The sequence below is a fragment of the Salvia splendens genome, chromosome 2, assembly GCF_004379255.2.
Source record: "Salvia splendens isolate huo1 chromosome 2, SspV2, whole genome shotgun sequence".
Lineage (NCBI taxonomy): Eukaryota > Viridiplantae > Streptophyta > Magnoliopsida > Lamiales > Lamiaceae > Salvia > Salvia splendens.
In genome coordinates, this window is record NC_056033.1 from 27,648,364 (window position 1) to 27,672,902 (window position 24,539).

The window sequence follows — 24,539 nt, forward strand, 5'->3', positions numbered from 1 at the left end:
CTTCCACGTCATCCACCCAACACACACACTTGACAGCCACATCAGCTTAAAAAGACACATCAGCTGGATTTATTGTCGGAAAACCCGTCAACCGATCATAAAGTTCGTGACATATTAGTCAATTTTATAGTTAGTGGGAAAAACCGGAATTTGACAAAAGTTTATGGCTTTTAAGATAGTTTATCCCATAAAAAATAGAGGTATATAAAGTAAGCAACAGCAGTCGATCTAAGTTCTCAACTCCAAGAAAGTAAATAAAACAGAAAACCTGTGTCGCTATCTATAATCTATACATACAGCATTTATATGTATCGGTGGTGGTTGGAGGTGGTGAACCTCTAACTTGAGAAATTGATCCACTTCGGTTGGGGTTTTGATTACACCCAATTTCAATAGCAAACGACGAAATGCCGATGCCTCGCTATGAAATTCGGAATGAGTACAGTTTGGCCGATCCGGAGCTCTATCGAGCTGCCGATAAGGATGATCCGGAGGCCTTGCTTGAAGGCGTCGCCATGGCCGGCTTGGTCGGACTTCTTCGCCAGCTCGGCGACCTAGCTGAGTGAGCTTCTGATTTCGCCCCTTTTTTGTGGATGATTGTGTTTGCAATTTTGTATGTTTCGGTTGGAATTTGCCGAATTGCTGATTTTGTTGAGGTGCTTCTGACATTGATCGGTCGGAGATTTCAGTTTTGACTTGCTATGATTGATTGTTCTTCTTCTTTTCCCTTACGAATTTTGTTGTTCCGGATGAAATGCAAGTATCAGTTTATAGGAGGAAGATAATTTGTGTGTTATGTTATGTGCTGACATCTCTCTCTGTGAATTAACAGTTTTAATTTCTAATAGATGTTTGTTTATACCATTTGCGGAGGTTAGAGGTTGTTTTGATGGTTTTAGCTGTGCTGCTTCCTTCCAGTTGGTTTTTAGTTACTTCGTTCAGCTAATTTGTTAGTTTTTTTGCATGTGGAATTCGGCATTTGGTTTGAATCTGGGAGATTAGTGTCTAATGAGGCAATTTTATAGATGTTTCTTCACGGTTTTCTTATACTTCTTGAAAATATGTTTCGGCATTATCAAGTTCCTATCTTGGTTCCCAGTGGTCTGTTATGTATATTCGAAACCAGCTTAGTTTCCTAATTGAATTTAATCAAGAATCTGGTTGGTAAAGTGTGATTTAATGAAGAATCTGATTTAGTGAGTGTGATTTTAAGTGTGCAAGTATCCGAATTTTTAGTAGTGTTAGGGACTGAACCTATGTTCAATTTGACTGTTCACAACTTCTGAGGGATTAGGCTGTTGAAATACACAATTTATGTAATGAATTTTTATTCTTTGCAACATTATTCATCATTTTGAAGCCACCTGTGAAGCTGCAACTACAATGCTGAAGATATTGAAAAAGGAATTTTCTTATTACTCAGTTTTTCTGTTGCAAGATTGTACTAGGCTACCACATCTATGGTAGCTTTTGTGAAATTTCATATCATAGGTAATCTTATTTAGATCAGTAAGCTTATTGGTAGTTCATAGTTGTAATATTGATGTAATTTCTTACAGTTCCATGTAAGTTGGTAGCCCACTCAAGGTGTAAAGTTACAGAGTACACTTCTTTACTTTTTGAGGAAATAAACATGTTCCTGCTTATGTGGTAGTTTTTATTACTTAGAAAGTATGAAGGGCTTATTTCTTGTGATTGCTGAAGGTTTGCTGCTGAGATATTCCATAATCTACACGGGGATGTGATGGCAACTGCTTCAAGGGGACACGCATTAGCATTTCGAGTTCAACAGCTCGATACAGAGATTCCTGGTATTGAGAGAGCATTTCTCTCCCAGACAGATCATTCTTCCTTCTTTTACCATCCTGGTAATCTCATGCTGTTCTTTCCATAAAATCCTACATCAACCACTCTATTGTTTCGTTGAAGCAATATTTTTACATGGGATCTGTGGCTAAAGATGTTTATTGCATCTTTATCACCCAATAGTACGTCATTCTCTGAATAATTCAATTTTCTGGTACAAAATGCTGTTTAGTTGAAGGGTCTCTTAAAAGAATCTGCTCTCTCACTTTATGCTGCATCTTATGTCAAATATACCTCAAACTGCTTCTTGGATGTAATAGGAATGTGGTAATGTTGTAGGTGTTGATTGGCACCCTAATCTACAACTCGACAATAATCTAGTTACACGAGGAGATATGCCTCGGTTTATAATGGACTCCTATGAAGAATGCAGAGAGCCTCCTCGCCTTTTCCTTTTAGACAAGTATAATCTTCTGTTCATTTTTTAAAATGACTGAGTTGTATTGTAAAAAATGATATATCAATTAACACGCTTAAATTTAGGTTTGACATTGCGGGTGCTGGAGCATGTCTCAAACGTTATACCGATCCTTCTTTTTTCAAAGTAGAAACCTCTGAAATTACTGGTGCTGATATCCAAAGGGAGAAGAAGATCCGCAAAGCAAAGGTAATTTTTTGAGAAATAATCAAAATTCTTAGCAGATAAACTAGAATGGAACTGCTTTTGCTGCCATTTTTTTTTCAATTCATGCAGTCAGAGTTACTGGTTTCTTGTTGAACAGAAGAAAGGGCCACGCTTGAGAAACAGAGAAACCCATGAAGTTGTACCAACATCACATGCCAAGTGAGAATTTGTTACCTTTTTTCTACTTTTGCTCTTCCTATTTGATTGTGAAGAATGGGATTTGTCTAATTTGCAATTGCATCATATGTAGACTCCATCAGCTTTTCCTGGAGGAGCGCGTTGAAAATGGCATTAGCACTGCTTCTCACTGTGCAAAATTAAAGAGGAGACTGAATGGATTTCCATTTAATTCAAAAGCTGGGAAGAGCTACATGGAGAAAATACTAAGTTCTCCATCGCCAGATCATAAAGTGCTTCATGACATGACCGTGGACTCACCACGGCTGAAGTTGGCTACAGATGACCATAGGGATTCTGCTTCTCAAAGATTTGAAGTCCTGAGTCCCTACCGAGAGAGAGGAGGGAGAAAAAGAAGTACTCCTTCATCTCCAGATAGAGAGGGTGCTGTTCAGAATCATCCCACACATGAGTCAGATGAATTTCCGGTACATGATGAAATCTGTGAACTACCAAATTCGCATCCTAGTATTGCAACAAATGGCCTCTCATCTGCTCTTAATAAGGTGACTGGTGAAAGGGTTGTAGCTGTTGATGCAGAAAGCAATGGAGGACGCTTAATTGGTTACGAATCTGAGGATATGGCGAGTGAGATAGATAATTTTGTGGATGCACCTTTAACCATGGAGTCAGAAATGGATAGGGATTCCGAATTGAGAATGAGGAGGGATAACACCTCACCTATACAAATGGAATCACTCATTATGGATACATTTGAAGAACCTCTTCATTCAAGGTCCTCTGATTCTCAGTCTATTGGAGACTCAACGATGTCTGATGTGGGGAACAACTCATCCACAAAAGAAATATCTAGTTTCTCTTCACATTCTCCAAGCGTTTCAGCTGAAACGCCACAACCAGAAAGCTCTGCCACTAAAGGATCTCTGTGCACTGATATCTGTGTAAATGAGATTGTTGGTGCATCCTCTTACCAGGAAACTTCTGATGAAGTATTTCCAGTGGATGGCAACTCAAAACCTGAGGTTTCTGATGATACACACACCAATCGCAGGTCTGGGTCCAAGCATGTCTCTTCTAGCAGTGATGAATTTGTGAGAAAATATATGTTAAATCCACCTGAGCCAGAAAAGGTCTCTACCCTGGATAACGAAGAAGAGAAGACAGACCCAAGCATAGGTCCATCATGTGTGATTTCTGATGGTAGACGCACTGACATCGATACGATCACCTGCCAAAGCTCTGAGTTTAAGCAGGTGACTTCTACTTTGAACGGACCAATGTCTACCTTGGAGCTTTCTAATCCAGAATTTGTGGGCAATCGTAACTTAGAGCCAGATGAGATGGTCTTTGTGACAAATGACGAAGAAAGGATGATAAATCAAGATTGCAGTCAGAAGATGATTCATCAAGATCAACCATTTTCTCACCGTGCCTGCATATCTAGATTGCCGTCAGAAGATGATTTATCAAGATCCTCTGGCGGGGAAGAAATGGTTGATGAACTGAATGGTGAGGATGATATTTATCATCACACTGATAGTTTAGTTCAAACATCCTCCAATTTCCTGCATGAGGATGAATGCAATGGGGAGGATAGGGAGCTGGCAGCTGATGCATCTTGGACAATAAATACACCTCATATTGTGGATGAAATTCAAGATAATTTTGAAGAGTTTCCAGAGGTGCCCAACTCTTCTGATGCAGTACATAATGGAGACAATATTGAGCATAAAGAAGATAATATTATTGCTGTTTGGGATGATGAGGATGCAAATGCTTCTACTGACTCTCGAAAGCATTTCCCATGTATCATGGAGGCATCTCTAGAGAAGGGACTTGAAGAAACATCACTGGCCGGTGCTGGCACTCTAACGCTTGAAAATAATCACTCGGATAGTTCCACTGACGATGAGATTAGCTTGGAAAATCTTAAATCTTCACACCTAGCAAGTTCTCCTGATAGTCTGATGGAAGTTCTTGATGCTCATGATGAAGGCATTATTGCTGAGGAAGATACAGTCATAAATGAAACTCTTCTGACTGAAACTCCTGAACCTTTTGAAATTGTGGGTTTGCAGGGCACAGAAATATTTTATCATGTTTCTCCCAATTATTCAGAAGCCCTAGAAGTATCACATTGCTCATCAGAAGATCTTGAAGAGCCTGCAGGAACATCAGATACCAAAGAAATGGATGGATTCTCACTGTTATCAGGTTCCAATCCTCAAGAAATTACTGAAATTACAAGCTCTACTGATATTAATCCAGTGAATGGGATTCATGTGCCATTTCATAATTCTGGTTCGGATGCTTGTACATCCCACACAACAGATATCACTTCTCCCATTCCTGCAGTTTCTGACGATGCAAGTCTCAGTAAGTTAGTGGAAGAGCATGATGGTCGCTTTGGATATTCTGGCATACATGAACTTGTGAATGAAAAGAACTCTCCCTCTGAATGGGAAGTAGATCATGTGGAGAAATTGGGCCCAACAGAGGCTTCTGTTTTAGGTTCTGAAGCTATCGTCTGCAACTCTGTCGATAATTTTCATCCCGGATCAGAACTTTCAGGTTTTGTTCATAATTCAAATCTTGATGTAGAATGTGATGAACAGTGTGGTCTAGATAGAGAACAAGAACTAATCAGCGAAAATGGGCTTCAAAATCATGTTCTTGATGCTCCATTACTGCCCGTAGATAATGACAGTGAAGAATTAGTTCAAGATAAAGTTGGGTTACCTCCCTCTCACATTGATCTTGATCAACATCTGATGTGTCTGGGCGAAATAAGTCTGGAGTTGTCACCTTTGTCGTCTATGAATTACCTGCCATTACTTGATAATGATGAAGCCAGAGGAGAGAGCAATTCGGTCTCTGCAATTTCTCTTGCAAATGGTTCAGCTCCAACTTCTATAACAGAGCCCTCAAGATTAAGTAACAACGAGATAAATGTCCATGGATATCCATTAGGTTCCATTTCTTCTCCAAGTAATCCTTTTCTGGAAGCTAATAAGATAAATCTTTCTGACCTACCTCCACTGCCACCTCTCCCGCCAGTTCAGTGGATGATGGGAAAGCTTCAGCATGGTTTTCCTTCTGCAGATGAAGAGATGATAAGAGATAAAGAATCATTCCCTCAATCGCTCTCCCCAACAGCATCCACTGATGATGTTGGTTCACCGCAAACAACAGAACCCACTCATGATAGTTCTTGCCCACCCACTGCAACCACCGATGATACTATTTCTGTGTGTGCAGAGATGAAAGACTCGTTGCCAGGGCTTACCACCAATACCATAGTAAAAGATGAGAGTTGTGACAATCGTTGTTCTAGGTCGGACTCCAAAACTTTGCATGAGACAACCAGCCATACCGAAAAAATAGAAACCAAGCCACAGCTGTTAGCTACACCAGTTTCAGAGAGTGTATCTGCATCAGAAGCTGCAGAAGATGGTGCTGAAAACGGGACCCAAAAGGTGAAATTCTCTCGGCCTCGCAATCCTCTTGTGGATGATGTTTCTTTCCTTGACAAGAGTAAAGTAAGTATAATCTGTTTCCTTCCTTGTACACAATGCAAAATTACTCTCTCTCAGTGCCAAATTCAATAACCGTTTCTCATCCTCCAGCTACGAAAAGTCACAGAACGAGTCAGGCCCGAGATACAGAAAGTAGAAGAAAGAGATTCTCTCTTGGAGCAAATAAGGACCAAGGTAAGAAACACCATATACATATACAGCATTGTGCACGTACATTGCTTGCCTGTGGAAGATAACTCCATATAAACATCATGTGTCAGTCCTTCAACCTGAAACCTGCAATGGCATCAAGACCCAGTATCCGGACTCGGGCTCCTGACACCAATCTCAAAGTCGTCGCGATTTTGGAAAAAGCGAATGCAATTCGCCAGGTCTCTATCTTTCTTTCTCCCTGCAAAGTCTCAGGGCCTGTTTTCGCCTCAGTCTTCTTTAAAATGAAAATGGTTACCTTTTGCAGGCCTTTGCCGGTAGCGATGAGGACGACGATGATAGCTGGAGTGAATGATGCAAAAGAATTATCCAGGAGGGAATATTTCTCAAAACTGATTATTGCTTTAAAGAAACCGAGATCCGAGATCGGAGATTCTTGTCTTCTGTCTTCTGATTCAAATTCAGGGTGACCAAATATATTGAGCTTTTCCATTCCAGAAGTGATGTTTAAGGTTATGTGTGTTCATGAGTGGAGGTTGTATACTAGTTTACACTTTACTTTTATTGTAAATGTTTGAGGGTATATATTAGGAGATATACTATAGAAAATTATTTAGTGTAAAAGCAAGACCTGTGTTCAGTTTTGTTCTTGTTGTAAACAGACGTTTTAATACTTCTCTTCAGAAGATTTATTCTTGGACAATAGTTTTATATGTATAGGAGGTTTTTTTTGACTTTTTTCAGAGAGTTTTCATTGCTAATGTCATGTTATTTGCAAGACTGTAATACTGGACTTGATTGTAACGTGAAGCTAAGAGAAATCATTTCCGAACACGTGCATTTCTTTGAATGCGTTGGAAATTAGTTAAACGTAAAATATTGATAGCATTTCTTTGAACGTGTAGCGCTGTATTTCACCGTGCTCAGGTAAAAAATTAGATTACAATCACTTGGATGGTACTCCCCACCTGTCCGCGAATAGGAGTCTTATTTTACTATTTTTGTCCGTTCACAAATAAGAGTCTCAATTCATAATTACCATAAATGGTAAAAAAAAGCTTCACATTCTACCTACTCATTCCGCACGTATCATTTAAAACTAATACTCCATTTGTCACATTCTAAGTAGAGCATTTCTAATTCTGCACGAGATTTTATGTAATGTTATTTAGATAATAAAGTGGAGATGATAAAGTAAGAGAGAAGGAAAAAGTAGAGAGAGTGATGTTTCGATGTCTAGAAATATGTAATTTAGAGTGAGACATCCCAAAAATGAAACTTTATCACTTAGAGTGGAACATGAGAAGTATATACAAGTGGGACTCATATTCCACCAACTATTCTTTATATTTCTTAAAACTCGTGCCGAAAAGAAATGAGACTTACGCCCTCCATCCAACAATAAGAGTACTATTTTTCCATTTTTCGTCTGTCCTCCCAATAAGAGTCATATTTCACTTTTACCATAAATGGTAAGCAGACCCTATATTCCACCAACTTATTCCATTAACGTTTTATTACTATCTCCGTCCAAACTTTTGAAACATCACGAGTTTTAATGCACAATTGGTAAAGTAAGAGAGGAGAATTAGTAAAGTAAGGGAGATGAAAGAAAAATTAGTATAGTAATAGAGTGGAAGTGAAAATATAATGAAAGTATTGTTAGTAGATTGTGGGGTCCGCATCCTAAAATAGAAAGATTTAAAAGTTTCTATTTTTAAAGGACAGATGTAGTATAAAACTAATAGGGGTGTGTTATAATACTAACTTTTCTTAAATTGTTAACTTGTTAACTCATCAACGCAATGTATTAAAAATGTCAACATGATCACATTAAAATATCAACTCAAATTTGTGTTGACATTTTAATATACTATTTTTTTATTTTAAATATCAATGTCAACACGGTGTATTAAAATATCACTGAGTTTATATTGACATTTCAATGTCATCGTGTTGACATTTTTAATACACTGTATTGATGAGTTACCAGAATTAACAACTTAAGAAAGTTAGCAATGGATCATGCCCCCAAAACTAATACTATATATAGGTGGAATTCACATTTCACTAACTTATTTAATATACTTTTTCTTTACCTTTTTAAAAGCTTGTGCCAAAATCAAATAGAACTGGTATTGTGTCCGAAGTAGTATTTACTAATGTAAGCCAGGAAAGAACACAAGTCAAGAACATGATGCAAGAAATAAATTAAAAATTTGCTACACCAAGTGACAGTTGGTGCAGTTTCAGAAAGATATATTTGTAAAATGGCTGCAGTTTCAGTAAGATATTACCAAAATATAATAATAAAAGGATATAAAAATAAAAGATACTCCCTAGAACTAGATGTTTAAAAAAGAGTGGAGAGTGGGAAGAAAGAATAAGATGGATGAAGCATTGATTGAGCAACAAGAACACTCTTCTTCACTGCTCCTAAAGCTGTATGTTGGCCACTTTTTAGCCAGATGGGGTGCCAGGTTTATTGTTTCTTCATTATTTTTCAATTTATTTAAAAAATTAAGTCTAGTATTGATTGTTTTGAGTTTTGACTATTTGTCAATGTTGTCAAATGTCTAATTAGGATCCTACTCTGTATTGTTGATTTGTTTCTTGATTTCAGATTTTGTGAGTATGAAGTCTGCAATTTCATGAAATAATCTGTGATCTGATAACTTTGATATCATTTAAATTTAATATAGTGTAATTGTAGAAATCATGGTAATAAATATGCCCGGTCAATGGATTTTGACCACATAATAAATGTGACAAGACATTTAATTTTGTGAAATTAAATGACATAGCGTCGATCTACATTTTACGTAGATAAATGTAGTATATTCACTTTCTCAAATCCGTTCCGGTGAGTGAGAAATAGTGGATTAAAGTTGGGCATAATTAGCTTTTAATTAAAGCTTGGAGTTGGAGCTTAGGGAATAATTAACTAGTGTTAATTATCCCACATTGGAGGATTAACACATCTTTTAATGTGTATAAATTAAGTGACTTTATGTTACTTAATAATTATAGTAGACCAAGATGGGTGAAAGAGCCCACACGCGCGCGCCGCCGCCGCCGCCGCCGCCCGCCCGTGCCCGGGCCCGGGCCCGATCCCGATCCTGATCTTGGCAATTGGCAATTGGTCTTTGGGTGGTCTTTGGGCTTGGTGCTTGGCCCAAACTATTCTTTTTAGACCACCGCCGAGTCAGCAATCCAAGTGGCTTGACACGTCGTCAAGCGAGGCACAGTCACGGCTGCCACGTGAGAAATCCACACGCTCCACACACGGGTGGCACACTCCAGCCACACGCCTGTAACCGACGTCGGTTACGAATTGCCATGATGAGCCTTCAATGGCTGGTTGACCCTGCATGGTGTCTTGGCCTATAAATAGGCTAGCCATACCACTGCATTAGGAGACACATATACAAGCATTCTGCACCATAAGCTCTCTCCCTCTCTCTGCATTGTCTTTCTGTCGAAGCTCTGCTCTCTCCTCCATCCCGTTCGCCGGAGCTCTACTGATTGCGGTGCTGCATCAATAGAGACGCAACCGTTTTACCTTTGGGGACGACACGCCAAACCGAAGAGCACTACCGGGGCGTATCTCGTCTTGCGGGAAGAGGCCTCCTCGACTCGGCTAAACTTAGTTCACGGTTACCGTTTCGAATTCTGTAATTTTCTTTGTAGTTCAGTTTCATCTTCTGTATTTCTTGTTTTGGGTTGTATTACGTCCGGTTTTGTTATCTCTTGTAATCCCCAGAAACCAACAATCGCAAGACGAGATAACTTGCCTTTGAAGGAATTTGGACCTTTTAAACTGAACTTAATAATTTCGAAACTTAAAACACCTTTGCTGGAGATGTCGACGGAATCTAACACCACTGCTGCCGCCACCACCGCCGCCATTCCTTCCACCATGGCTACCACTGAACCGGTCAATACGTCGTCAATTCCGACGATGATGCCCACTCCCGGGCGCTATCCCTCTTCATCAACAACCCCTTGGGAGTTCGTTAACCCCCTTGGGCTCACTGGTGGATCCACCTCGAGTGGATCGGTTGGTTCCACTTTTAGTGGTTCCTTCGGATCCTTTAATGGATCGACTGTTGGGGCCTTCGGGCCTCACACGAATGCTGGGGCCTTCGGGTCTCATGTGAGTGTTAGTCCCTTCGGGGATAGTACGTTCATGGCGGGCTCTATGCCTAACATGAATGGTGGGGGCCCTATGCCCAACCATGTTGTTGGCTCCTTCAGGGGCAACGGAATTGGTTCCTTCCAAGGACCAACTGAGGCAACTTTGGCACCAAGAATGATGCCACCTGCCGAGAAACCACCCAAGTTTGGAGGATCAGACTTCAAGAGGTGGTATCAAAAGATGTTGTTCTACTTGACAACATTGGGCGTCGCCAACTTCCTCACGGAGAACGAGCCGCCCGCGCCAAGCGACCAAGAGACTAGGCTCGAAGTCATGGCAAACTATGAAGCTTGGAGGAAAGGAGATTATCTTTGTAAAAATTTCATTCTAAGTGCATTAGATGATAGTTTGTACAATGTATACTCCAATGTAACCACATCTAAACAAATGTGGGAAAGCCTAGAAAAGAAATATAGCATAGATAATGCTGCAGGGACTGAACAGGTATGCTGCAGGGACTGAACAGGTCGTAGCGTCCAAGTTTATGGACTACAAAATGGTCGACTCTCGACCCATCATGAAGCAAGTCCAAGAGCTCCAAATGATCATCCACTCATTAGTGGCTGAAGGGATGACCTTGCCCGATAAGTTCCTAAGGTGCACGATCATTGACAAACTCCCTCCAAGTTGGAAGGACTTCAAGAGTTATCTCAAGCACAAGCGAAAGCAGATGACCTTTGAAGACTTGATCGTAAAGTTGCGCATTGAGGCAGATGTGCGCAAAAGCGACCAAAAGGCTAAGGGATTCACCCCAAATGAAGCCAAAGCCAACCTGTTGGAGCGGGGCGGTCCCTCCAACAAACGTCCTCGCCCAAACCGTCCAAACGACAAAGGGAAGGGAAAGCAGCCTTCAAAGAAGTTTGAAGGCGACTGCTACAAGTGTGGCAAACCAGACCACTTTGCTAAAGACTGCCGCAGCAAGAAGAAGAAGCCGGCTGCCCACGTCGTTGAGAAGGAGTTCAAGGACTGGGATGAGAACGACCTCATTGCTGTGGTCACTGAAGAGGTCAACCTTGTTAACAACAACAAGGGTGGCTGGTATATTGATACCGGCGCTACTGCACACGTCTGCGCAGATAGAAGTATGTTCTCCACCTACAACAACGTTGAAGGGAGAAAGATAAACATGGGGAATCAAGCCTCGTCTGAAATCCTCGGAGTTGGTGATGTAATCCTCAAGATGACGTCTGGCGTCTCAATCACCTTGAAGGATGCGCTGCACGTTCCGGACATCCGGAAGAACCTAGTTTCAGGATCAATACTAGTGAATAAGAGTTTTAAACTTGTATTTGAATCCGATAGGTTTGCATTGTATAAGTTTGGGAAGTCCCTCGGAAAAGGTTATGTAACCGACGGACTTTTCAAGCTTAGTGTAGCAACACTGCGTGTTCCAAAGCCATTGGCTAATAAGAATAAAGCATCTACTTCCTCTTATTTGACCGAGTCTTCGAATTTGTGGCATTGTAGATTGGGACATGTAAATTCAAAAGCCATTAAAAGATTAGTAAATTTAGATTTACTAAAGGCTAATGAAGTGGATAATCAAGATAAATGTGAAATTTGTCTTGAAGCAAAAATGACTAAGTTGTCGTTTCATTCGGTTGAACGAAGCACAAAACCCCTTGAATTAATTCACACGGATGTATGTGATTTAAAGATGGTGCAAACAAGAGGTGGTAAAAAGTACTTTATCACTTTCATAGATGATTGCACAAGATATTGCTACATTTATCTTTTAAGAAGTAAAGATGAAGCAATAGAGGCGTTCAAAAATTATAAGAACGAAGTTGAGAATCAACTTGGTTGTAAAATCAAAATGATTCGAAGCGATAGAGGAGGAGAATATGTAGCCCCGTTTGAGGAGTTATGCAACGCAAGTGGTATAATTCATCAAACAACTGCTCCATATTCACCACAATCTAATGGTGTTGCAGAACGCAAAAATCGAACTCTAAAAGAGATGATGAATGCACTGCTTCTAACTTCAGGATTACCACATAACATGTGGGGGGAAGCTGTTTTGACAGCCAACTATATCTTGAATAAGATCCCTCTCAAAGGAAAAGATGTCACTCCTTATGAGTTGTGGAAGGGAAGGAAGCCATCCTACAAATACCTCAAAGTGTGGGGGTGTTTGGCAAAGGTGATGGTTCCTCCGCCCAAAGAAGTTACAATCGGACCTAAGACGGTTGATTGCATCTTCATGAATATGCACTTAACAGTAGTGCATATCGATTTGTTGTTCACAAGTCTGAAATATCGACTATCACAGTAGGAACAACAATTGAGTCGAGGAATGCTGTATTTCTCGAAAATACATTTCCTTGCAAAGACAAGGAAAAAGTCTCAACCAATTCTGAGACAAGAATTGAAGAAGCCACTAGTTCTAAACCAGTGGAAGAAGAAGCCACTAGTTCTAAATCAGCGAATGCGGAACCTGAATCGCGCAAGCGTGCAAGGCCCGATCCAAAAGATACAGTACTAAGACGTGGTAATAGAGTCAGAACACCAAAAACTTTTGGTCCTGACAACATTGCTTTCATGTTGGATGAAGAACCAACATCGATAAAAGTAGCCTTTGCTGGCCCAGACGGGCTACATTGGAGAGAAGCTGTTCAAAGCGAAATTGATTCAATTTTGCTAAACCACACTTGGGTGTTGGTAGATCTACCTGAAGGTGCGAAACCTCTAGGTTGCAAATGGGTACTTAAAAGGAAATTTAAGGCCGATGGAACAGTGGATAAGTATAAAGACCGATTAGTAGTAAAGGGTTTTAAACAAAAGGAAGGACATGACTTCTTCGATACATATTCACCTGTAACAAGGATTACATCTATCCGAGTGCTTCTCGCTATTGCTGCATTGCACAATCTTGAGATTCATCAAATGGATGTAAAGACCGCGTTTCTAAATGGTGAACTAGAAGATGAAATCTATATGGAACAACCCGAAGGGTTTGTAGTACCTGGACAAGAGAAAAAGGTATGCAAGCTAGTAAAATCTCTATATGGATTGAAACAAGCGCCATTGCAGTGGCACTTGAAGTTTGATAATGTGATGTTATCAAATGGGTTTAAAATCAACGAGTGCGACAAATGTGTCTACATCAAGAGCACTAATAACGGTCATGTTATAGTGTGTCTCTACGTTGATGATATGTTAATCTTGGGTAGCAACACTCAAGTAATTAACGATACAAAGGCCATGTTAAAGAGAAACTTTGACATGAAAGACATGGGTCTAGCCGATGTAATTCTTGGAATGAAGATTCTAAGAACGAATGATGAAATCATCTTAACACAATCACATTATGTTGAGAAGATATTGAATAAATTCAAAGCCTATGATGGCGCGCCGGTTAAGACTCCAATTGAACTCGACGTTCACTTGAGCAAGAACAAAAGCGAGCCCGTTGCACAAGAAGAGTATGCACGGGTCATCGGGTGCATTATGTACTTGACTAATTGCACTCGACCTGACATTGCTTGTGCCGTGAACAAGTTGAGTCGTTACACGAGCAATCCAAGCAAAGAGCATTGGAGAGCTCTTGTGAGGGTTTTGAGATATTTAAAACATACTCAAAATCTTGGGCTACACTTCTCGAGATACCCCCCGGTACTTGAAGGGTACTGTGATGCCAATTGGATATTCGATAATAGAGACTCACTTTCAACAAGTGGATACGTCTTTACTATTGGGGGTGATGTTGTATCGTGGAAATCCACAAAACAGACATGTATAGCCCGATCAACAATGGAATCGGAGTTCATTGCCTTAGATAAGGCGGGTGAGGAAGCCGAGTGGCTTAAGAACTTCCTTGAAGATATTCCATGTTGGTCTAAGCCAGTGCCACCAGTGCTAATCCACTGCGATAGCCAAGCGGCTATTGGAAGGGCAAACAATGGTTTCTATAACGGTAAGTCTCGACATATACGTCGACGACATAACACCGTGAGACATTTGATCACAACTGGCGTGATTACAATTGACTATGTGAAGTCAATAGATAATCTAGCGGATCCGCTAACCAAAGGGTTAAACCGTGATCAAATGAATAAGTTGCTAGAGGGAATGGGTTTGAAATCCACAAACTAAAGAATTATCATAGTGGTAACCCAACCATGATGACTGGAGATCCCAAGAACTTGGTTCAAAGGGACAACTAAGCTATGAGAGTTCATGAGAAACACTCAACTATATCTATTCCCTAGAGAGCAATAGAGTGTTGGAGAACTTGCCTAGTGGTAAAGGCCAAGTCTATGACTTCTAATGGTTCTTATGAATCTCAAAGAGATGGAGTTCTCAAAGAGACCAAGTATGGCAAGGTACTTGACTAAGAATCACCTATGTAAGTGTGAAGTGTGGTCGCTTCATAAAACACACTTATGAATCCAAAGTGGTGTCCAAGACCGCAATGGACACAAAACGTGAGAACGGATGAGGTTGAGGTGTTTAAGCGTTAACACCATTGTCTCGGTGCACGTCGTGGGGGATTAGTTCAAAGCATCGCGCTACTAAGCCGCTTGTGTATCCGATGGTGTCGACTATGGAAGGTTCAAGGCCAACAACTACCTATCCTTATGCTTATATACCTCTCGAGGGTTAAGCTTGTGTCTGCATGCATATGCATTCGGCTATTTCCACTCATGTGGGGGATTGTAGAAATCATGGTAATAAATATGCCCGGTCAATGGATTTTGACCACATAATAAATGTGACGAGACATTTAATTTTGTGAAATTAAATGACATAGCGTCGATCTACATTTTACGTAGATAAATGTAGTATATTCACTTTCTCAAATCCGATTTCCGGTGAGTGAGAAATAGTGGATTAAAGTTGGGCATAATTAGCTTTTAATTAAAGCTTGGAGTTTGAGCTTATGGAATAATTAACTAGTGTTAATTATCCCACATTGGAGGATTAACACATCTTTTAATGTGTATAAATTAAGTGACTTTATGTTACTTAATAATTATAGTGGACCAAGATGGGTGAAAGAGCCCACACGCGCGCACACGCGCGCGCCGCCGCCGCCCGCCCGCCCGAGCCTGAGCCCGTGCCCGTGCTTGTGCTCGTGCTCGCGCTCGCGGCCGCGGGCCCGATCTCGATCTCGATCTTGGATCTTGGCAATTGGTCGAGATCGATCTTGGATCTTGGCAATTGGTCTTTGGGCTTGGTGCTTGGCCAAACTATTCTTTTTAAACCACCGCCGAGTCAGCAATCCAAGTGGCTTGACACGTCGTCAAGCGAGGCACAGTCACGGCTGCCACGTGAGAAATCCACACGCTCCACACACGGGTGGCACACTCCAGCCACACGCCTATAACCGACGTCGGTTACGAATTGCCATGATGAGCCTTCAATGGCTGGTTGACCCTGCATGGTGGCTTGGCCTATAAATAGGCTAGCCATAACACTGAATTAGGAGACACATATACAAGCATTCTGCATCATAAGTTCTCTCCCTCTCTCTGCATTGTCTTTCTGTCGAAACTCTGCTCTCTCCTCCATCTCGTTCGCCGGAGCTCTACTGATTGCGGTGCTGCATCAATAGAGACGCAGCCGTTTTACCTTTGGGGACGACACGCCAAACCGAAGAGCACTACCGGGGCGTATCTCGTCTTGCGGGAAGAGGCCTCCTCGACTCGGCTAAACTTAGTTCACGGTTACCGTTTCGAATTCTGTAATTTTCTTTGTAGTTCAGTTTCATCTTCTGTATTTATTCTTTTGGGTTGTATTACGCCCGGTTTTGTTATCTCTTGTAATCCCCAGAAAGTAATAAAACTATAGAATGATACGATCACTAGCTCTCCATATGTTTCACTATTGTATAACTTCTTTCTCAAAATTGATCTGAATTCACCGTTTTCACAATAAGTTTTTCATTATGCAACAGGCAATATAATAAGCGAGTTTCTAAATCATATAGTCATATAGGTGAATAATAAATACTAGGAGTACAAATTATAATTTTACAATAATCAAAATTGGAGTTATTACCATGGATGGAAATTTGCAAGTCGAAAACATTATCTTATTCAGAAGAAAATCCAATAATAAATGGAAACAACGAAGGGTGAGCAATTGGCTCTCCAAACACATTCATTCCCATCTTCTTCACTCCTAAATTTATACGTTGGCCATTTTTTAGCCAGATGGGGCTCCAGGTTTATCCAATTTTCTTCATTTTTTTGCTCTATCATTAGTCAAACCCCCTTTTTTTTCTATAATCTTTTGCTTGTTGCTGGGCCTGGGGTTTTATTGTTTTTTTAAAAAAAAATTGACAAAATTTGCTCGGGATTTGTGATTTACTTAATCAATGTTCCTGATCGATAAGTAGATTATTTTATTCTAGTAAAAGTGTGTTTGTGATGTTATTTTCCAGCATATGTAGTGAAATTGTGCAATCCTATTAGCTTTGAAAATTATTTCTCAGGATTTGTGATTCATAGTCATCATAAGCTGCATTATTTATGTGAACTTAAAAGAAATTTCAAGATGAATCTATGTTTTAGAGAAAAAACCTTAATGAATCTCTAGAATGTTGAGAATCAGTGTTGAATTACTACTATATTGGTGGAAGTTTTTATCAAGAAAACTCTGTTAGTGATGAATTTGTGGTGTGAAATTTATTTTAGTGTCGTCAATCGCAGGATGTGGGAGTTCTCAGTCGGTTTATACATGATCAATGTGTGGCCGGACTCTTTACTTGTCGCTGCAGCTTATGGCGTGGTGGAATGTGCTTCGACTGTAATATTTGGTCCTTTAATTGGACAGTTGGTGGATAAGTTATCCTACACTCGGGTTTGCTTCATCTCTCGTTTCTTAAAGCACGCTTTTTAGCTTCCATTAACATGATGTTGTTCGTAGTTGCCTTGCTTGGATAATCTTGAATGCTCAGCACCTATGATATTCTAGTTGATCTTTGGATTTGAATTGATATGAGTAAAGTCCGTCTTCCCGGCCTCTAGAGGCTTTGTATGGTGTGCATTGTGTTGCGAGGATAATCTTGGAAGCTTGACACGTATGATTATTCGAGTTAATCTTTGAATTTCGATTGGTTTCTGTACGGAACAGGTTCTCCAACTCTGGCTCTTGAGTCAAAATCTGTCATTCGCTGTTGCTGGAGTTGCAGTCGTTGCTATACTGATGCATATGGACTTGGTGACTGCCAATTACACGGTGTTCATCGCTCTTCTCGTACTTATTAACGTCTCGGGAGCTGTGGCCGTGCTTTCCACTCTGGCTGGAACCATCTTGGTTGAAAGAGAATGGTAGTAATTACATTTAGTGGAGCAGTAAATCGATATCTCTAAATATTTGTATGAAAAACTGATGCTTTTGTCGAACCTACAGGGTGGTTGTGATATCAGAAGGCCAGTCTCCTGGAGTTTTGACGAAGATGAACTCTGTGATACGAAGGATCGATCTAATCTGCAAGCTGTTTGCTCCTGTGCTCACCGGCTTTGTCATCAGTTTTGTGTCGCTAACTGCATCTGCTCTGGCGTTAGCGATCTGGAACATTGTATCCGTGTTCTTGATATATATCCTTCTGATGTCCGTGTACAAAGGGATTCCACGATTAAGAGACGTCAGCGAAAGAAGGGTGTCAGTAGCATCAAGATCTTTGGTCGGGGAAGTAGATGAGAGTGTGTCTACTTCCCACGAACGAGAAAGCTTGATTACTTCGGATGCAAATTATTCCGAGAGTAGCCCAAAGGGGACCATGATCGAGAAATTTCTGAGCCTTCCTTATGTTAGTGCTTGGAGAGTTTACGTTAACCAAGATGTCATCCTTCCCGGACTAGCTCTAGCCTTGCTGTATTTCACCGTGCTCAGGTAAAAACACGTGTGATGCTTGTTCGATGATCATGTTGTGTTATGTCTGACCTGTGATGTTTCAGCTTTGGAACATTGATGACAGCTGCTCTAGAATGGCAAGGGATACCTGCATATGTGATCGGGATTGCACGTGGAATAAGCGCCATGGTTGGGATAGGGGCAACATTTGGGTACCCCGTGTTGGAGTCTCGTATTTCAACCCTACGAACAGGTCTTTGGTCGATATGGTCTCAGGTACTAACGGAATTCTAGCTTCGTTGGAGAGTGTTTTTCGTGATTTAACAAAACTTGTTATTTGGTGCAGTGGGGTTGTCTCTTGCTATGTGTTGCTTCCATATTGATGAGGAGTAAAATCTCTTCAGCCTACGTGCTGATGGCAGGAGTAGCATCGTCTCGTTTAGGGCTATGGATGTTCGATTTGTCTGTCGTTCAGCAAATGCAGGCAAGGAAAACACGCCACTGTGGTGCAGTCTTTAAATTTAGCGAGTTTATGACTGGATTTTGGTGTTGCTCGAACAGGATGGCGTAGCTGAATCCGATCGTTGTGTAGTTGGTGGCGTTCAAAACTCGATTCAGTCCATGATGGACTTAATGACTTACATCATGGCCATACTCATCTCCAATCCGAAGGTGATGATCGTATTTTTCTTATTCATCTCGCACTTCATTTATACGATGGGGCTCAGTGTTGTTCGTGTTGTAGGATTTCTGGAAATTGATACTGTTATCGTTCATGGTGGCGACTCTAGCGGCCGTCTTGTACACCCTGCATATTTATCGAGTTCGGAAGCACCTAATTCACTGGGACAAGCTTCTCCGGCTCATTAAGTGGTGATCATGCGGTTTCAACTTCAAAAATGGTTGAATTTGTACATCTAGAGTGTTTCTCCAGCTATTTTAACTATCTGATTCCAATTTCAGTTAGGGTTCGATCGGTACACAGAATTGGAACTTAATTGTAATTAGAATTCTACGGAATTGAATTTGAATGACTCCTTCGTTCGTTAAAATCATGTAACTGATATGAAATTGAATTTGAAGAAATTATATACTGGTGTTTGTACATGTCCACGGGCGTGTGCATGTGTAGGGCGTGTGCAAGTACATGTAGTGTGTGCTATGTGTGCAGAGTGTGTGTGTGTATGCATTATCTATAAATCTGCAATGTGTAAATGTGCCCAGTGTTATAACTATTTGGAATTTCAATTGAGAGGAATTGTAATTGTAAATGTAATTCCATATTTATTTTGCAGTATCAAACATTGGATTTACATTGGATTTAAAATTGAAGGCTTCAATTTTAATTTTGCAGTCAATGAAGCCAAATAAAGCCTTATTTAAAATGGATTTCGATTTACATCCCAACTACATGAACTTGGGATATGGGGCCTCAATGAATATTTATTATGGCATTTTAAATAGTATCAACAATTAAAATACGAGCCATTATATTTTCCTAATTTTATACCCTTCTGTCTCATAAAAATATGAATTTCTTTTTAATCAGTATGACAGAAGTAGTTCATATTCATTTATGAGAACATTTTCTCCTTTTTTACTTTATCATGTATTAGCCCCACAATCCACTGTACTATTTCAATTTTTTTTTTTCTCTCTTACTTTACCAGATACTTACTAAAACTCGTATCATTCTCAAATTGCCTATTTCTGTGGGACAAATGAGGTATTATAAATATAGTTTTCTAAAATATTATTATTAAATTCTATCATTAGAACTTAAATTGACGGTTCATGACTAATGCCTCTCTTTCTAATCATCTTTGCTTCAAGATTAATAGTATGATGTATTGTAGGGCGAAATGGCTAGATCTTGAGGAGGAATAGAAGAAAAGAGTAAGTATAGGTCGGAAACAAAGAAGATGAGAATATAAATAAATAGTAGTAGTAATCAGCCTAAAAAGCTGATTTCCAAATAAATTCAAAAGACCACCATTATGTTCATTTTACAGAAGTCCAATTTTAAGTTCTAGGCAGCCCAAAGGTATAAATAGCATTGGGATGTGTGCCCTAACTGAGGAGAGGCTGTTGGAGAAAGAAGACTTAGAGCCACTTTTGGAAGGAGATTAAAGATTGGAGCTCGATTTCAACCTAAATAGAGAGCAAACTTAAATAGAGAATCCTAGCATTAAGACCGGTAAGGATTGATCCCAGATGGATCTTAGATGTCGAATATGCTTAGAAGCCTATCTCGGGCCTACTATGTGTCTTGTAGGGGTGAGGATAGGTGAGTCGAGCTTAGGGGATGTGATCATTTCGTGATCAGCCGCGTGCGAGTGTAAAACAACATGATCCTAAAAGCAACAAAATATAGTTAGAAAATAGGATCCATGTGAATGAACAACCCCAAACTAGCTAAGAACAATATTTCCTATAACTCGTTATCTTCACATCTTTTGTTTACTTGTTTTTTATACTTATCCTTTTCAGGACCAAAATTAAACAAATTTACTTGCTTCATAGTTAGATTCACAATGTTTTAGTAGCTATACTTTTCTCGTGGGATCGATACCCCATGTACTACTTCATTGTTATTTGCTTGCGGTTGAAATGATTATAGGGATTCAAATTAAACTTGTTTTGAGGAATTAAATTGATCATTATTTGACCCCTAAAATCCACAACAGTTGTTGGGTTCAACATATTGTCTAACTCAACAACCCGCTTGTGAGCATTTGCTCTTCTCCCGCGTTTCGGTGGCTCTTCGTTTCGCTCCTATGTGACTTCAAGCACTACTTTCGGCTCTGAGATACTAAACCTCGAGCGTCCTCTTTGATGTTTGAGTATCGGATGAGCGTATTCAAGACATCTTGCTACATGATGCGTGTCCGCTATATTCGCATCGTGTAAAAAATTAATATTTTCAAAAGTTCATATATACTACTTCATCCGTCCCATAAAAATAGGTGCACTTTTCATTTTCGTCCGTCACACAAAAATATGTCATACTCATTCTATTTTTGGAAAGTTTTATCAATTTAATAATGTATGTCCCACTATGCACTAACACTACTTTAACTATCATTCTCCTCATCTCTCATACTTTACCATATCATTCCCCTTATCTCTCTTATTTTACCAATTTTGTTTTAATTCTCATGTCATACTCATTGCCCATATTTTTATGGGACGGAAGGAGTATTAAATTGTGCTTTTATTATGAAAATTATGAAATATCATAGTTTTATTAAAACTCGAATATAGAGTTTCTGAGCCCGCTATGATTTACACCCACATATATACACTACTATCTAGCACACAACTAATTCAAATTGAATGTGAAATATTCTGTCTTTGACGTTGTTGCTTACAGAAAAAAAAATCCTATTTGAATTTCAACTTTTAGAACATACTAGTATCACGCCCGTGCGATGCACGGGTCATTTTAATTTCTTCATATTTATTTCGGGTTTTTTTCAATCACATTAACCCCACATGGCCACAAGAGTGCGTTTAAATGCTAACTTTTCTTAAAAATGTCAATACGATCACATCCAAGCCCCTTGGCCTAGCGGTAAAGGGTGCTGGATACCGCCTCCATTCTGAAGGTCTCGAGTTCGAACCCTGGGTGGCGTAATTTGTCTTTCCTCCTTGTTATAGGAGTTGATTTGTAATTGACATTTTAATAAACTGTCTTGACATTTAAATATCAGACTTAAAATTAAAAATCATTTTAATTCTGTGAAAATATGAAATAACCGTTGCGTTATAACTGCAAGAGCAAGTTTACGTTGCAATAATTTAAGATTGCACTGGTGAGACACTTCCTAGTCGAGCTTCATTTCATTGCAATATAGTGACCATATACACTAAAAACCCAAACCTTGAAACCCAAATCATAAACCCTTAACTTTAAAATATACTCATCATGACTAACAAATGAGCCAAATATCAATAAAATTCTCCCTCCACCCCAGTTCAATTTTTTGTTGATCACTTATTCAAAATATACTCATTATGACCAACAAATGAGCCAAATATCAATAAAATTCTCCCTCCGTTCCAGTTCAATTGTACTTTGTTGATCACTTATTCTATTTTGAGGGTTTTAGATCTGTATTTGATATCTTACATTGGGTCGGCCTACTTGATAATCCTTACTGATAGTGGAGGTTTTTTTACCTGAATCTTGTCTGTAAATCTGTTTATATGCTCGTATTAAGAAAGTGTTTTACAATAGGGCTATGTGAACGGTAAACAAAAAAAAATCTTGCTTGTTTTCATCCAAGCATTAGAATGAAAAGGTTTTTAAATCAAATAACATAAATGGCTATTGAAATATCAAACGTTAAATATTAGAAGTGATAGTAAATTTATTTAAAAGATAGTAGCATATGAAATGTACAATTAATTCACACATATTTTTTTTACATTTAAACGGCAGCTCGACCATCTCAATTCCAACCGTTCTCTTTCATAATTTCCAAAATAAATAATTACACAAGTTATGTAACTGAAGAAATCTTTTAAATAAATTTACTATCACTTCTAATATTTAACATTTGATATTTCAATAAAATTTATGTTATTTGATTTAAAAATCTTTTCATTTTAGAAATTTAAATCTTAATTTACGCCTCCATCCATGGTGGCAATTTACGCCTTCTACCCTGACATTCCCCGACCCGATCACCATACGTCAGATCTTCATTTCTTTCACCTCCATATCAGTTCATCACCATGCCTGCTAGCTTTCTCCTTCAAGCTCCTACTTGAATCGCATGTCGCAACTGTAGGCTCTCCAATCTCCCCCAACTCAAAACCAAACCAACACAAGCTAAATTTATAGAAGATGGGTAGCTTTTTGCATTCTTCTAGTAAGAAAAACGACATACATGGCTCATTACATTCTTACATTTAAACCCCTTAATTATTTGCATAACCGTAAGCATTAAAACTATTAAATTGTGTAATGCATTCAAACTTCTAGTAACATATTGGAGGCCAATATTTCTAACCGACAAACATTTAATATTGCTTTTACCTCACATTGCATCTTCTTGTTATAAAATCAATATTTTAATCAACGTAATTGTTCAATTATGGAGGATTACATTTATACTACATATGAAACTGTCGTATAAGATTCTAAATTTATATGTAAAATTATTATTTTAAATTTAAGTAATTGTTAGAACAAACGATTGGACGCCTATTGCTGGCCATGCTTTCGGCTAAAATACGAAGGGAAAAGCAACTGACACTAACGATCACTCAATCTTCAAATCAGCAGTTTTACATCTTTATGAAACAATTGAAATGGCAACAATTTCCCCATTGTTCTTCAAGTAACTTACCAATCTCATAATCTACTTTGCACAAATTTTGGGTAATAAATGAGCCCTAGAAAATCTATACCATACGCATAATATGGATGCAATGAAATAGCGTAGTTTTGTATATTTTTTTATACAACTGACAGGATATTTTTACAATTTAGAAAGATGTAATTTATATATCTCCTATTTCTATTACATCTGTAAACCCTAATCCTGAGAAGAGTTGAGCGCTCTCTATTTTCTTTCACACTCCTCCTTTGAAGCTTTTTCGTTGATTTTTGCTCTGCGCCTCTATTTACCAGCACCTCCGGTCCGCTCTTCGACTCTCACCATCTCGCACGATCTCAGACTATTTCATTTGTATCCCTTTACCACTTCAGTAGAACTATCATCAACGGACGCTAGATATTTAGGACGATGTGTAGTGTACTCAGTTGTCGATAGCCATGTTGTACGGTTGACACATGAGAATCATCGCCGGCAACACTCATTTTTCCACCATGTTCATGACACTTTTGATTAATAGAATTGGTATTTATAGAAGATTTGGTAGCTTTTGGTATTCTTCTCCTTTCAAATTCGTCTCTATTGACTTTTAGTGAGCACAATTTAATTTATAATAATTAATTAAATTACATTTTGATGTATTCCATGACAATTTTAGAGATGCATGTAATTTGACGAACCTTACAATACAATTAATGAAATTAGGAAAATAAATTGTCATCAACTCATCATTATTGTACATTCTAATGCAAAGTAGTATGGCGTCGAATGCAATTTAAAAAAATAAATTCCCATACCTATTGGTATTTAATGAAAAGTCTATACAAATGCTCATGCCCTTCTTATCCTCTTATTCATCAATAAGAAACGTACATGGA

At 39.1% G+C, this 24,539-nt stretch overlaps 2 protein-coding genes across 2 annotated transcripts; both read left to right on the forward strand.

The window, feature by feature from the left end:
• Positions 1–259: 259 nt before the first annotated feature.
• On the forward strand, positions 260–7,052 carry LOC121792083 (protein SCAR4-like). The gene is made up of 9 exons (XM_042189880.1): positions 260–562; positions 1,705–1,868; positions 2,146–2,269; positions 2,350–2,473; positions 2,589–2,650; positions 2,742–6,168; positions 6,256–6,339; positions 6,426–6,536; positions 6,623–7,052. Exons 1-9 carry the CDS (start codon positions 408–410, stop codon positions 6,668–6,670), a joined length of 4,299 nt encoding a protein of 1,432 aa, XP_042045814.1. The 5' UTR covers positions 260–407; the 3' UTR covers positions 6,671–7,052.
• A 9,488-nt stretch (positions 7,053–16,540) lies between these two features.
• On the forward strand, positions 16,541–19,405 carry LOC121763612 (solute carrier family 40 member 2-like). Its single transcript, XM_042159674.1, has 8 exons — positions 16,541–16,683; positions 17,170–17,320; positions 17,594–17,790; positions 17,873–18,355; positions 18,421–18,592; positions 18,663–18,800; positions 18,878–18,988; positions 19,062–19,405. The coding sequence occupies exons 1-8, from the start codon at positions 16,577–16,579 to the stop codon at positions 19,191–19,193; spliced, it is 1,491 nt and encodes a 496-aa protein (XP_042015608.1). The 5' UTR covers positions 16,541–16,576; the 3' UTR covers positions 19,194–19,405.
• The last annotated feature ends 5,134 nt before the right edge of the window (positions 19,406–24,539 follow it).